At 56.2% G+C, this 11,008-nt stretch overlaps 1 protein-coding gene across 1 annotated transcript; it reads left to right on the plus strand.

The window, feature by feature from the left end:
* Positions 1-3,943: 3,943 nt before the first annotated feature.
* On the plus strand, positions 3,944-9,545 carry Inhbb (inhibin subunit beta B). Its single transcript, XM_027417814.2, is given in 4 exon segments — positions 3,944-3,980; positions 3,983-4,073; positions 4,075-4,415; positions 6,943-9,545. Coding segments are annotated over 4 exon segments (1,230 nt in total). The 5' UTR covers positions 3,944-3,958; the 3' UTR covers positions 7,719-9,545.
* The last annotated feature ends 1,463 nt before the right edge of the window (positions 9,546-11,008 follow it).

Consider the following 11,008-nt stretch of genomic DNA (forward strand, 5'->3'; position numbering starts at 1 on the left):
TAAATTGACACTTACCTTGGGCCATGAAAAAAAAACAAAAAAACAAACAAACAAACAAACAAAAAAACAACTGGCATGAGAGGAAATGCCCTGAGCTCCTAGATGACATTTCCTCTATCTTCGGTGTGCCCACATCCAGTGTCACCATGTTTCTTTTTCTTGCTTTTGCCATTGAGCCCAAGTTCCTGGATAGTGGCAAGAAGCCAGAAACCTATGTGGGGGTGGCCTGGTTGAGCAGCCCTCTTGCAGGGCGTTGCTTATAGCATTGATGGGCATTATTGTATTCAAAACTGACAGGCACAGTCACATCCCTGGCCAAGACTGAAGACTGAAGTCACCGACAGAAGAACCGCCGAGGCCAGTGCTAAATGAGCCTTCAAAGCAACAGGATCTCAGTCCTCCCCCTTTAGAGGGATGGGTGCCCTCCCACCTGCTACAATACAAGGTGATCTGGAAGAACTCAATTTACACCCTTAGCTCCCGTGGGCTGGGGGATCAGCAGAGGGCAGGATAATCCCAGCTTCTCCAGCAGATGGTTTCTGACTACGCTTGACCCAGTTCCCTCCCTGCCGTTGACTAGCAGCAGGGCTTGAAGCATAGACCCTCCTCCCACCCCTGAGCACAGGGTGGCTTTTGCCTCTTTGGTGTCAGGTCAACTAGCAGATTGCTTCAAGTTCCTGAAGGCAAAGAGCTATTCTACTCTCCTTCCTTTTCCCCAGCCCTGTCCAGCCTGGATGAAGCTGGCAAGAAGGGTAGGCCAGGACTGTCCTCCAGAGCGGGTGCTGGGGGGAGGGGAGGGGGCAGTAAACCTTTCATTGGCTTAATGACCTCTCTCCTTCATTCATCAGTCGTTCCTTCATAAGCCCTCCCTGATCATCTGTCAGGTCTGGCACTAGACAGGACCCATGAGGCCTAGCCTCTGTGCTGGAGCTAAGTCAGGCAATGAGGCAGCCAGCCAGGCACTGGGCACCTAATCAACTAAATCACTTCCTCGGGGCACAGAGGGCCAGGGAGGGCTTCACCCGGGAGGAAAGACAGCTAAATCTTAAAGACTGAGAACAAATTTGCCAAATGTTGGGTGGTTCTTGTTACAGAAAGAGTCAGAGTGCCAGAGTGTGTGTGGTGCCTGGTGAGAAGATACGCACAAAAACTGAGGACCATCTTCAAGGATGTCAGAAATATCTCCTTCCTGCCCAAGGGCTCATTGGGACCCTGACAGGGCAGGAGGAGGACACAGGATGGAAACAGCAAAGAATGGGTCCGATGAGGACAGAAAGGCTGTTACCTTCAGGATTCTGCTGGACCCCTGCTTCAGACTCTAGAGTTGGCAAAGTCAGACACGCCCTAGTTTTGCCCCGCAGACGTCTGGTCGGTTCCTCATACTAGGAGAGAGGGGGCGCTCTGCTCCTAGACTTTCGTGCTTCCGCGGAACTGCAGTTCTGGCTAAGGTCCACAGCGTAGGGCTGGCTTGGGAAGTTCGCTATGGGTGTTGGTGGAACAACTCCCCTCCCCATGTCCGAGGTCTCTTTAGGCAGGGTCGTCCCGATTCCGAGGGAAACAATGCTTAAACTTCTACCTCGCAGCCTTGCCTGTCGCTAGGTGAGCCTATTGTGGGTAAGGGTCCTGGAGAGCAAGGGGTCTCATGTAGCCCCAGCTTGCGGGGGAGGGGCAAGCTGTGCGTTCCGGTCTCTGGGAACTGTGCCCTGTGGGCATTGTTGTGTCTGACCCAGGTAGGGGCGGAAGGAGGGACAGAAAGAACGGTTACACTTGGGGTTCTCCAGTCAGGGTTGGAATTCAGACTCATCCACCTCTGGCACCCAGGAAAAGGCACCCCAGAACCATCTTTTTATACGCTTCTGCGAGGTTGGCTTAGTTTGGACCTCCCAAAGAACTAGTGTAATGCAGGTATCACTGTGCCCCTTTACAGACAAGAAAGAGGCTGGACACGACACGGTGGACTAGATTCAAAGCCCGTAGTGCCTAACCCCCTCACTAGAATCTGGGTTTGTCTGAGGCCAAGTGTGCCAAGACGGAGAGAGTGGAGACCACCAGTCTGGCAAGCCCTGGGACTCCAGAAGCCTTGGGTCCTCAAAGATGAGACCCGCACAATGCAGGCAGACCCTCTGGCCGACTATGGCAGCGCTGGCCCAGCCTCCGCCGCCTCTCTGCTCTTCTATCCCAGGGGGGTAATCCATAGCCCATTGGAACGGCGGCCTGGGACGCTAGAAGAGGGCGCTGCAGCCTGGGAGTGACATCCACCCGCACTGCTTCTCTGCTGCATTTGAGCTTGCCCCCACCCCACCCCCAGGCTGGACAGCGAAGGATCCCTTCTTGGAGGGTCTGGGGCGCTTGCAGCGAGTAAGGGTCGCCTGTCCAGGTTGTGAAGGACGACAGCTTGGGACAGGGGCAAGGCCTTCATGGCCCTGAATAGGGGGCATCTAGAAGCACCCGGATCCTACTTTTGGAGCATGTCGGTGCCATTTAGCCATCGTCCCATGGGGCGAGGGTCTGGGGCACTCACGTGGTGGGAAAGTTTCGAGGTAGCAAAAGTGGTCTGGCATCGCAGGGCGTGTGTGTGTGTGTGTGGGGGGTAGAACCTTTTCGCCCCTCCTCGCCAAGACAGAAAGAGAAAGAGCGGAGGGAAGAGGGGGTGAGGGGAGGACCAAGCAGCACCGACCTGCAGAATCCGCCTCCCCCTCCGCCCCCGGGAAGCCCGAGCAGGGAGGCGCGGACCGTCTCCTCCCGCACGCCCCGGACGACACTCCCCCCCCCTTTTTTTTTCCTGCCAACGTCTATCTCAACGCGCGCGCACATACGGAGATTGTGCGGCTTTTTTACCCCTCGGGGAAAAAAGAACAGGGAGTGGAAAGGAAGAGAAGGCAAAGCGAAGAACTCCTCCTCGGGCGCGCTCTGCACTCTGAGCCACGGCTGGTCGCGGGGACGCTGCTGCCACCGCCGCCTAGCTCTCTCCCCGGCCTTGCGGCGTGTGCCAGTGGGAGCGCGAACCAGGGCACTCGATCCCGGGGACACAGAGAGACTTTTGGTCGCCACTGCCGCGGCAGGCAGAAGAGACAGCAGCGAGAAGGGCCCTGCCACCGCCTTTCCTTCCTCCGCCGCCCCGGCCGGCCCGTGCAGGCAGCCAGGCGCAGGGAAGCCAGGAGGAGCAGAGGCCCGGGAGAAGCGCGCCGCGGCCCGCCCGCCCGTGGATGCAGCGCCCGGGGGAGCCTGGAGACAACTTTGCCGGGTGACGCGCCGGGAGGACTGCAGGGCCCGCGGCCCAGGAGGGCTCGGCGCCGCCTGTAAGAGGGGCCCGCGCGGCGGCGCTCCCCCGCACCGCGCTCGCTCCTCCCGCCGGCCCGGAGCAGGGGGGAACGACCTGCCCATCATCGCCGCCGCCTCGGGCGGGAGGCCCTGTCCTCGCTCCGAGCAGCGACAGGGCGAGGTGCTCAGGTGCGGTCGCGGGGCCCCAGCCGCAGCGCCCTCTGCAGCGCCGCGCCCCGGGGGCTCTGGCACCTTCGCTTCGGTCTCCAGAGCGAGTTGCGTCCACTGCTTCTCCTCTCCACCTTTCCAGCCCAGGCGAGCCAAGCCACCGCGCCAGAGCCACTGCCGCCGCTCACCGCTTTCGCTTCACCCGATTGGGGGGCTGCGGTGGCCCTCGACGCGGAGAGGATGGGCAGGCTGCAGATGCCTAGGCGCCCCGAGACGCCCGAGCGCCAGTGACCCGGCGGTCCCCCCCCCAAAAAAAGCCCGCGCGCCCCTCTGGTCCCGCGGCGCCCCTTCTCGGCCGCGCGGAACCCCCGCGGCCCGGCCGGCCCCCTCCCCTGCGAGCCGGCGGCGGGCCCCGGCAGCGGGGGCGGGCGGAGGGGCGGGGCGGGGCGGGCGCCCGGAGCCCGGAGCCCGGCCCTGAGCTCGCTTCGCCTCGCCTCGCGGCGGGCGCCCTCGTCGCCAGCGGCGCACCATGGACGGGCTGCCCGGTCGGGCGTTGGGGCCGCCTGCCTTCTGCTCCTGGCGGCCAGCTGGTTGGGACCCGAGGCCTGGGGCTCCCCCACACCCCCGCCGTCGCCCGCTGCACCGCCCCCCCCCGCCACCCGGAGCTCCGGGTGGCTCGCAGGACACCTGTACGTCGTGCGGCGGCGGCGGCGGCGGCTTCCGGCGACCGGAGGAGCTGGGCCGGGTGGACGGTGACTTCCTGGAGGCGGTGAAGAGACACATCTTGAGCCGCCTGCAGTTGCGGGGCCGGCCCAACATCACGCACGCTGTGCCTAAGGCCGCCATGGTCACGGCCTTGCGCAAGCTGCACGCGGGTAAGGTGCGCGAGGACGGCCGCGTGGAGATCCCGCACCTCGACGGCCACGCCAGCCCGGGCGCCGACGGCCAGGAGCGCGTCTCTGAGATCATCAGCTTTGCAGAGACAGGTGGGTTTGGCCCTGGGGAAGCCAGCGGCGGCCGCTATCCTTCCCATCTTCCCTCTCCTAGGAAGCTTCGGCTGCCTTCGCCGCCTCTGCAGCCAGCACGCGCGCGCCCCGAGGGCATTTAGGCTCCGGGCTGGGCCATTCTGCGGTGGCCTTGCGCTTGTCTCAGGGTGGCGGAACTCTCTATCCTACCCTCCGCACCCAAACCACAGACCCTTTGCTGCTGCTTTTCCCCTGAAGCAACTGGAAAGCACCCTGCCCTTCATCCCTGCTTACGGGAATTGGGCCCCAGCGCCTCTGGGCGCGCGTCCCCCTCCCGGCAGATGCGCGCAGTCCTGGCTCTGCGGGCACTTGCTTGGTGATTGCTTAATGTTTTTGTTTCCCACGATCCGAGTGTAGGCTTAGCAGTGTAGATGGAGATGTGTGTGCTTGTTGATATACGTGGGCCGGAGAGGAGAGGAAGAGAGAGGGAGGAAGGGGGGAGGAAGAGCGAGCGAGAGACGGAGGACGAGAGAGAGAGAGAGAGAGAGAGAGAGAGAGAGAGAGAGAGAGAGAGAGAGAGAGAGAGAGAGAGAGAGAGACTGGGAGACTGTATGAGAGGCCCCTGGGGCCGCTTCCATAACCCGGTGGCATGGGCTTGCCAGGATTGCTGAAGCATCGGTGGGGAGAGCTAGGCAACCTCCCTTCCGATTGTGTGGGCACCAGAGTCGGGCGGAAGGCAGCTTCTCAACAGGTCCATCATTTACGCAAAGACGCGGCTTAGGAACAGCCCCATGCCTTTAGGCTTGCCTGGCAGCCGTGGCAGCCCTCTCAAGTCCGGGAGAGAGCGGCAGAGTTTGTAGTTAACAAAGAGTGGGATTCCTTTCTGCAGTGTCTTTCTTGGCCCCGTGTTGCAAATCTCTGTCCACTATCTAAATATAAAAATCAGAGAAAGAGAGGGGGAGAGAAAAAAAATCTTCAGGAAATTTAAAAAGAAGGGAAATTTCCTGGGCAGAAACGGTGTAAGTGCCTTAGACATCGCTGTCCTTTTCAGGACTTGAATGAGCCAGGCTGGCTTTTGTGCCGAAAGCTCAACCCCATTTGTGCTGAGGAGACTCCAGAGAAGGTCTCAGAGGGGGAAGCCCGGTGGAGTCAGGGTGGGGGGACAAACAGGGAGCCTGGGAAGAGGAGGGGGGATCAGCTATGCCCCTGGCTGCAAATGCCCCCCTACTCTCCCAGGCATCAGGCAGACTGCCTGTGCCGCTGCCGCTGCCGGGGGATAAAAAGGGATGAAAAGTTTTGCATGGCCGAGTGTGGAGAAAGGCGGAGACAATCAAGGCTGGTTTGTGCTTAGAAAGAAATACATTGCCGTTTTAGCTGTCCGCCAGAGTCAGGGAAAGCTCGACATGCAATTAGAGGGCCTGGATTAAAAGGTGCTTTGGGGCCCAGAGTAGAAATGTGATTCGGGAAGGTCGAGAGGCCTTTTGGTCCCGGTGGCACAAAATGACAGCAGGGGCTGTTATATTTCTGGTCCGATTCACGGAGCCAGCTCTTTGACTTATAAATAACAGATTCAGGTCACAGGCAGCTCGGCCAAGACCAGCTTTTAAGGCTGCAGTTTCCCCTATTTCAAAGTCAGACGTCAGTGTTATTAGAGGAACCAGTGAGAACTGAGGAAGGGGCTGGGGGGGGGGGCTTAGTGGGTGGTTTGATAGAACCAGCCACGTCTGCAGAGACTGTTAGAGGGAAGGGCTGACGAAATGGACTGCGAGAGGGACATCGTCTCTTGTCTGGCATAACCATTCTTCTGGCTGAACTGTATTATTGAGATGACTGGCGCGCACAAGCACACCCCTCCCAGATCTCAGACTGCCGTGTTCTTCCAGCCAGGGTCTGGTCAAAGGACTGGACCTAGAGTTTTCAAGGTTGTCTCTCCTGTCCCTTGGAACTCCTTGGAAACAAGGGCTGCACTTTGCGGCTTACAGGACACACACACTGTCAGAAACCCGAGCAGAGCGTGCTTGTTTGCAGTGGAGGTCCCACTGGGGGCTGGATCAGATCAGGCTTAGGTAAACACTGCAAAGAGGCTGCTCAGCTTGATTTTGCAATGCCCTAAGTTAATGAGAAAGAAGACAGGGTGGGGGAGCCCCATTTATAACAACCTACCCCCAAATCCTCCTTGCAATCTTGGTTTGTTTTCAGAGACCCATAACAACTTGTTAAGATCTTGGGTTCCTGACAAGTTGTGCTGTTGGGCTTTGAGGCCCGACAGTCCTATCTCCAGGGAGCCCTGGCCTGGGAGAGGTGAGGCAGGATTTTTATAGGTCTGGATCCTTTGGCTCCACCCGGGTCCTGTTTTCTCAATGGGAAGTGATTCTTCTGCCTGTGGCAGGTTATGGCAGAGGCCCGGGGCCCCAGGAAGGGTATTTCTGGTCAGTAACACTTTCCAGCTGTGGTGAGTGTTCATTCCAACATCACAGAGCAGAGTCCATTCCCCGTTGCCTTGTGTTCTCATGGAATTAACTTGGCCTGTTCTTCCCCATCTCCACAGATGGCCTTGCCTCCTCCCGGGTCCGCCTGTATTTCTTCGTCTCTAATGAAGGCAACCAGAACCTATTTGTGGTGCAGGCCAGCCTATGGCTATACCTGAAACTCCTCCCCTACGTCCTGGAGAAGGGCAGCCGGAGGAAGGTACGGGTCAAGGTGTATTACCAGGAGCAGGGGCATGGTGACAGGTGGAATGTGGTGGAGAAGAAGGTGGACCTAAAGCGTAGTGGCTGGCATACCTTTCCCATCACAGAGGCCATCCAGGCCTTATTTGAACGGGGTGAGAGACGCCTTAACCTGGATGTGCAGTGTGACAGCTGCCAGGAGCTGGCCGTGGTGCCTGTGTTTGTGGACCCTGGTGAGGAGTCTCATAGGCCTTTTGTAGTGGTGCAGGCCCGCCTAGGTGACAGCAGACATCGAATCCGCAAACGGGGCCTAGAGTGTGATGGGCGGACCAGCCTCTGTTGCAGGCAACAGTTCTTCATCGACTTTCGGCTCATCGGCTGGAACGACTGGATCATTGCACCCACTGGCTACTACGGGAACTACTGTGAGGGCAGCTGCCCTGCCTATCTGGCTGGGGTCCCTGGCTCAGCCTCCTCGTTCCACACTGCTGTGGTGAACCAGTACCGCATGCGTGGCCTGAACCCAGGGCCCGTGAACTCTTGCTGCATCCCCACCAAGCTGAGCTCTATGTCCATGCTGTACTTTGATGATGAGTATAACATCGTCAAGCGGGATGTGCCCAACATGATCGTGGAGGAGTGTGGCTGCGCCTGATGGTGGCAATGGGTGCGGAGCACAGGCCCGTGGGGCTGTGAGGGAGCAGGAGATGCAGGAGAGCTGAGTGTGGTTGTTCCATTGGGCTGTGGAGAGTGCCAGGGTGCGGCTTGAAATAATCTCCCGCTTCATAGAAAACCAGTCAGAACCAGAGGGAGAACCCTCCTGTGCCACAAGAGACTCCTAACCGCACACATAGACACGCATAGCCAGACTCATCCTGCCACCCACACAGCAGCCTCCAGGATACCAGCAAACGGATGCGGTGACAAATGGCAGCTTAGCTACCAATGCCTGTCAGTCGTAGAGAATGGGGTGAGGAGCTACCATTCCCACCAGCTGGCCGGGCACTCTGAATCGCGCCTTCTGAGCACACATAAAAGCACAAAGACAGAGGACACAGAGAGAGTGAGCCAGAGAGCCACCAAGAGGAAAAGCAGGCTGGGAGCACAGGCGGGTGGAGGGCCATGTGCCCCTGGCTTGTCCCAGGCTCTTCACCGCAGCCCCTGGCTCAGTCCTGCCTGTTCACTCCCCGCCTGGCATCCTTCATGCTTTGAGGCCAACAGAGCTGTGCCACCCTGTTCTTGGAGTGGACAAATAGCCCAGGAGGAACCCGCCTGTCATAGAGACCATGGGGCAGGGACAGTGACCCTTTGACTGTCTGTCACTTAGATCCCTGGTGTGACTTATGTGTGTGTGTTTGTTTTCACGGGTGGGGGGGGGGGAGAAGAAGGGTCTTAATTTTATGCTTTAAACTCGTCTCCAACAACTGACAGGTCATTTGTGCTAGTTGCAGAATTCAAAAGCTATGACCTTTGAAGTGGATTCTAAATGAGAAGGGAAAAAATGTTGCAATCGGTGCCCTTTGCTGGGGACATCCTCCTAGTGCTGTCTGTGGTGGGAGGGACAGGGATGACCACGAGGCAAGGGGAAGAACCCAGAGGAGGCAGTGGTAGAGTGGAGTGGTATGGGGAGTTGCTTAACTGGTCTTAGAGAGACCGGAAATTTTCAGTGGCTTTGCAGAAGTTGTCCCTGTGGGTGGGCCCTGACTCCAACAGTTGTCCCTGGACATGGCTCCTGCCCTCTTCACTGGCTCACCTGCCTGCCCCTCAAAGCACTTGCGGTCCTGCATGAACGCACATGACAAGAGCACTTGCAGGTCTACGTGTGTCCAGAAGTGGCCCTGGGGCAAGAGCTGCCGTGACTGTCCCTGTGGATGTCCAAGTGCCACGTGAACTATGCAATGTAAAGGGTTGACCCACACTAGGCGAAACTGGACTCGTCCGTCTCTTTTATATTTTTATACTTGAAATGAAATCCTTTGCTTCTTTTCTAAGCGAATGATTGCTTTCAATGTTTGCACTGATTTAGTTGCATGGTTAGTCAGAAACTGCCATTTGAAAAAAAGTTATTTTTATAGCAGCAGAAAAATGAATACAGTTAAATGTATTATACATAATTTTGGAACCAAAGAGGCCAGCGGATCAGTTTTAATTTTTATTAGATGGTAAGGCCATCTTCTATGAGGTAGATGTTCTAAACAACCCCTTGAGTGGCCTGCCAGCATTTCAGGGTATAAATGAATTTTTTTTTTATTCAGTTGATGTGTCTCTTCTGTTCTTACACACCCAGAAGGTAAAGAAAATGATGGTAGAATGCAGGTGTGTCTCTGTAAGTCCTCATCTTTAGTTTATTTAATAAAGCCCTCCTTAGGTTCTGTTTCATAATAATAACTTAAAACCAAACAACTTCCCCCCACAGACTGGCTGTCTAAGTATTTTACATTCATGTACAGTTTAAGAAAATAAAAGATGGAGTGCCATGGGCTTTCTGTCTTGTGTGATGTCTGGGGTATTGGGCAGCTGGGAGGAAGGGGTTGGTCCAGGTGTCCAGTTCTGATGCCAGCAGTCCCTATGGCATGCTCTCTACACTCTCAGAGCCCTTGCCTGACACATATGTCATACAGGAGCTAGAAGAGATGGCAGAACACCAACTGAAAGGCAATTAGCAAATTAACGAGTTACACATTTGTTTACCATTCAAGTCCCCAACTAGTTATATTCTGTCAAAGCTGGATCTCGTTGCTTTTAAGAAGTACTGTGGTACTTGCTGCCAACCTTGATGACCTGAGTTTCAGCCCAGGGTTCCACATAGTGGAAAGAGAGATCTGGCTCCTATGAATTGTCCCCTGGTCTCCACACACAGCGTGTACAACACACACACACACACACACACACACACACACACACACACACACACACACGGGGTGGGGAAATAAATGAAAAATTAGAAAGTGTCAGTTAAGGCTCCAGGCCACGAAGGGAGTGTGCAACCTGGAAGGTGAGTTCCTTCTCCAACATTCCTGGCCTCTGTGCTTACCTCCAGGTTCTGATGTAGGTGATTGTGAGGGCAAAGGGTTCAGATCCTGTCATTAGAGGGTAAGCAGAGGGGCCTGTGAGTACACTAAATAGCCTTTCCCAGGGCAGTGGAACTATTGCGTAGCCTTAGTAGTTACAACAGCTCAGTTACCACCAGGTATGACATAGATACCTGTTCAGTCCTGACATCTCACAGACCCTGCATCACACATCTTTGCTTCCCAAAGAGTGGGAGGTGAGCCAAGAGCCCAGATCCACCCTACCCAAGTTCACCCCACCAAGACAGGCCCTGGTCACAGGCGACCCACTTGCTAGTTTGTGAGGACTGGAGACTTACAAATTGCCTTTATCTGAGCCCTGCAGGCCCTATGGGCCTTTTTACTTATTTATTTTTTTATGTTGTTTGCAAGCTCATTGATTCGACTAGATGAACTGGCCAATAAATCCCGGAGAATCCTCCTGTCTGCAGTTCCCCAGTACTGGGTTGTAGGTACACACCTGACTTTTACATGGATTCTGGGGACCTGAACTCAGGTTCTCATGCTTGTGTGATAATCATAGTACCAACTGAGTCATCTTCCTAGCTTTGCTCTGAGATGGTTTTTGCAGGTAGAAGAATAAAAGTGTTCAAAGGGAGAAGGTCTTGTGATGGACCTGGGGCTGGAGTGCCAACAGACACTGAGGAGCTCTGCTCCCCGGCCCTGGTACGTGTCCCTATGGGCCCAAGCCACACACTTAACCATGGCTGGGAGGTAGAGTGAGGCCAGCTGTCTGGGCTGGTGTGGCTTTCATTTTTTTTTTTTTTTCTCTGATGTACCTCAGGTCTGCCCCAAACTTAACAATGTAGCCCTGGGATCCAGCATGACATGGAATCCCCAATTCTTCTGCCTCCACCTCCCCAGTGCTAGGATT

Source organism: Cricetulus griseus, chromosome 5, assembly GCF_003668045.3.
Source record: "Cricetulus griseus strain 17A/GY chromosome 5, alternate assembly CriGri-PICRH-1.0, whole genome shotgun sequence".
Lineage (NCBI taxonomy): Eukaryota > Metazoa > Chordata > Mammalia > Rodentia > Cricetidae > Cricetulus > Cricetulus griseus.